Source organism: Austrofundulus limnaeus, unplaced genomic scaffold (genome assembly GCF_001266775.1).
Source record: "Austrofundulus limnaeus strain Quisiro unplaced genomic scaffold, Austrofundulus_limnaeus-1.0 Scaffold388, whole genome shotgun sequence".
NCBI lineage: Eukaryota > Metazoa > Chordata > Actinopteri > Cyprinodontiformes > Rivulidae > Austrofundulus > Austrofundulus limnaeus.
The window spans coordinates 76,067-79,895 of record NW_013952790.1 but is presented as its reverse complement, the minus strand read 5'-3'; the positions used below and the strand labels follow the sequence as shown (position 1 = coordinate 79,895).

Here is a 3,829-nt window from a genome sequence, read left to right as displayed (position 1 = left end):
GCCCAGACTGCAGCCTGACAAATACCCAAACATACACAATCGCACCATCCCACCCTCATCCTCACCCCACTCAGGACGCCACATTCCACTCATACCCCCGATACACACTCTATACCCCCCTGGTCCAGGACATGTACCCACCCCCTAATGGAGGCCGCACACACCCGAACCCTAACAGCCCAGGACCGCACCCGGCGCTCCGCCCTTCTTCAGGACCCCCTCCCCAAATGGCAGTCGGGGAACGGGATGTGAATAAAGACCCTGACACCCACATCCCCAACCCCAGATGTTACTTTTGGTGCGTGTTGTTCTATAGAGCAATAAAAAAAGGAAAATAGAAGATGCAGAGGCCGGCGTGGTGCCAGTTTCTCCTGCACCACTACTCTTTGTCTCCTCCACGACTCTTGTCTCATCTGTTGTTACTAAATGTTGTCACGTGTTGTTGTCTCCTCTGCTATTACATGTTATCACATCATGTTGTCTCCCTCTGCTGTTACTACATGTTGTCACATCATGTTGTCTCCCTCTGCTGTTACTACGTTTTCACATCATGTTGTCTCCTCTGCTGTTATTACATGTTGTGACATCATGTTGTCTCCTCTGCTGTTACTACATGTTGTCACGTGTTGTCTCCTCTGCTGTTACTACATGTTGTCACGTCATGTTGTCTTCCTCTGCTGTTACTACATGTTGTCATGTGTTGTTGTCTCCTCTGCTGTTACTACATGTTGTCATGTGTTGTATCCTCTGCTGTTACTACATGTTGTCACATGTTGTCTCCACAGCTGTTACTACGTTGTCACGTGTTGTTGTCTCCTCTGCTGTTACTACATGTTGTCACGTCATGTTGTCTCCTCTGCTGTTATTTATTTATTTTTATAGATGGCCTCCCTTCTCCCCTTATAGCCATCCTCTCCACACCATAAAGATTTATTTGGTGAAGAGAAAACAGAGAAAACAGCGAGAGAAGCAACCAGAACGATAGAAAGACTGAAATAGCGATTACAAGTGTAGGGGTCACCTCGAGTGAAGAAACAAGAGTTACTGCCTCAAAGCAGGTCTCGGACAGGCCTGGGAGAAGGCAGGAACACTGAATTCTACTTTAGGCCATGATGGGTCATTTCAACCTGGGATGGAGGACTTCAGTTCTCTAATCAGATATTAAACAGAAATAATCTTTTCTGTTCGTGATTCAGTTGTGTTTAACTAAGAATGTTTATTCATCTGTTAATCATAATAATGACATGTCACAAAGAAAGAAAGAATCACTTCTATTCTTTTATCGTGCCTAAAAAAAAGATTAATGAATAGTATAAAATCACAGAAAATCATCACCATGTTTTCATTGTGTCTTTATATAAATCACTGTGTTATTTTACTGGAAACATCAGTAATATAATTTTTAGTTTTTCTTAAGAAAATCTTACATTTATCTGGACACAAGTTCAGACTGATTATTTAAACAGAAATATTAATTAATCATCATAAATGTTTTACAGTGATTCCTCTTACAGTCTAGCAGAAAGGAGCTGAGAAGATATTATTATAATGTCTGTGTAAAAACAGCTACAGAACATGACCTTCACAGGCACCTGGCAAACTCTCTTATCTTCTTTCCTTTCTGACTGAGGGCGGATCTAAGGCTCCAACTCTGGCTTACTAACACGGACGCCTTAGAGAGAGACAGGAGTTCCTTCCTGGATGTCGATACGGGAAGATGGGCTGATTCTCTCCGGAGAACAGCCGGGCCGCAGGTTTGACTCAAGAGCCAATTCGAGTCAGCTTGTCGGCCAGGGCAGGAGCAAGCCGCTCCTGTCCACCTAGAGACCCAGGTCTCTTTAAAGTGTTTTCAACTCCCGAGGGGAGACTTTTATTTTGAAAGACGACYGGAACTTTCAGCTGGAATCTTTCTAGCTTGGGCTGAAACAGACGAAAAGTCACCTAAACGACACCTTTTCGCCAAGGACCAGCTGGACAAGCTTCCTAGAGGGTCGTGGTGAGACAGTCATACCAGGGGTTCTTGAGCAGACATCACCAGGTAATGCTGACGTGTTCGTGGTGACGTGTCAAGTTGAAGCTGAGAGCAGAGGTGACGTGCTGAACCGGTTGTACACCTTACCAGAATAAAAGCAGAAACACTAATCCTTAAATTTCTTACCTTTTCTTACCCTTTATCCTTTGCCAAACCTAAGTGAAGTGCCAGTAAATTGTTNCTCCTCTGCTATTACTACATGTTGTCACGTCATGTTGTCTCCTCTGCTGTTACAACCTGTTGTCACGTGTTGTTGTCTCCTCTGCTGTTACTACATGTTGTCACGTCATGTTGTCTCCTCTGCTGTTACTACCTGTTGTCACGTGTTGTTGTCTCCTCTGCTGTTACTACATGTTGTCTCCTCTGCTATTACATGTTGCCACATCATGTTGTCTCCCTCTGCTGTTACTACATGTCATGTCATGTTGTCTCCTCTGCTGTTATTTCATGTTGTCACGTCATGTTGTCTCCTCTGCTGTTACTACATGTTGTCACATCATGTTGTCTCCCTCTTCTGTTACTACATGTTGTCATGTGTTGTTGTCTCCTCTGCTGCTACTACATGTTGTCACGTGTTGTCTCCTCTGCTGTTACTATACATTGTCACGTGTGGTCTCCTCTGCTGTTACTACATGTTTTCACGTGTTGTCTCCTCTGCTGTTACTACATGTTGTCACAAGTTGTCTCCTCTGCTGTTACTACATGTTGTCACTAGGGGTGTCCCGATACCAGTTTTTTCAAGACTGAGTACAAGTACGAGTACTTCAGTTTAGATACTCACTGATACCGATACCGATACCAAGCAGCGGGGTTCGTGTGGATTATCTGTTCAACTTGTTGAATATTAAACAGAGTGAAAATGAAATGCAATTATCATGCAAAAACTGCTGGGAAAATATTATGTTATATATCATATAATTAAATATTAATAAATAAAAAGGTAGTGCAAACACTGACAAGTAGATAAGTTGGTATATTTATCACACCATAACTTTTGAAACCATTTATTTTATTTCAAACAGGTTCTTTTTTATAAGGCCACACTCCCTCTGAATGTATTAACAAAACAAATACTGCAAAACAAATGCTGTTGCACACATTAAAAAACAAAATAAGTTATTTTTATACATTTTCCTCAACATGCAACTATCGAATTTAAATGAAAATGTAAACTATAACGTAAATTTTAGCAGCACATCTATAGAAGTTTACTCTGCTTCAGTCTTAAACTAAAAAAAATGAATAATAGTAATAAAGTGCAGTGAATTTCAGCTCAAACTTAAATGGAACAACTAAAACAAAAACTCAGAAGAACCACAGTGAAAAATAAAATGCTTTTACAACAAACTTCCTTCCATATTCCGCTTGTCTTAGTTTGTTCTACAAGAAAGAAAAAACAGCATTGAAGTTACTGCAACAACTGCTGCATACAGTGCTGTTTATGAAGGCTACTGTTAGCAGCAGCAAACTCTTTGAATTCTTTGTCTTGGCCTCAAATGTTTAATCAAATTGCTGGTGTTATAACATCCAACTTTTGCTCCTCCCCTTGACAGTTTAGCAGAGCACAGCAGACAGTCTGCTTGTTTGGTGTCCTCCGTGCCGATCTTAAAATATCTCCAAACTGCCGACAAGTTACTTCTTCTACCGTCATCGATCTTCTGTTATTCGGGGGTGTGGTCGGAAATAACTTGTCAGTGCATTAGCGCCACCGCCTGGTATGGATTGTTGTTTACCCTTTGTGCTGCAGCGCAGCACAGGAGGAGACAAAAGCGGTATTGGTTAATGGTGCGTTCACAC

The 3,829-nt window shown here is 41.8% G+C and overlaps 1 protein-coding gene across 1 annotated transcript in view; it reads left to right on the top strand.

Moving 5' to 3' along the window:
- Positions 1–1,057, top strand: part of LOC106528529 (keratin-associated protein 10-12-like) — an 8,006-nt gene extending 6,949 nt beyond the window's left edge. Inside the window, exon 4 of the mRNA XM_014023712.1 lies at positions 649–1,057. Within this exon, the coding sequence (XP_013879166.1) occupies positions 649–985 (337 nt within the window). The 3' untranslated portion in view covers positions 986–1,057. The remainder of the gene's footprint in view (positions 1–648) is intronic.
- The last annotated feature ends 2,772 nt before the right edge of the window (positions 1,058–3,829 follow it).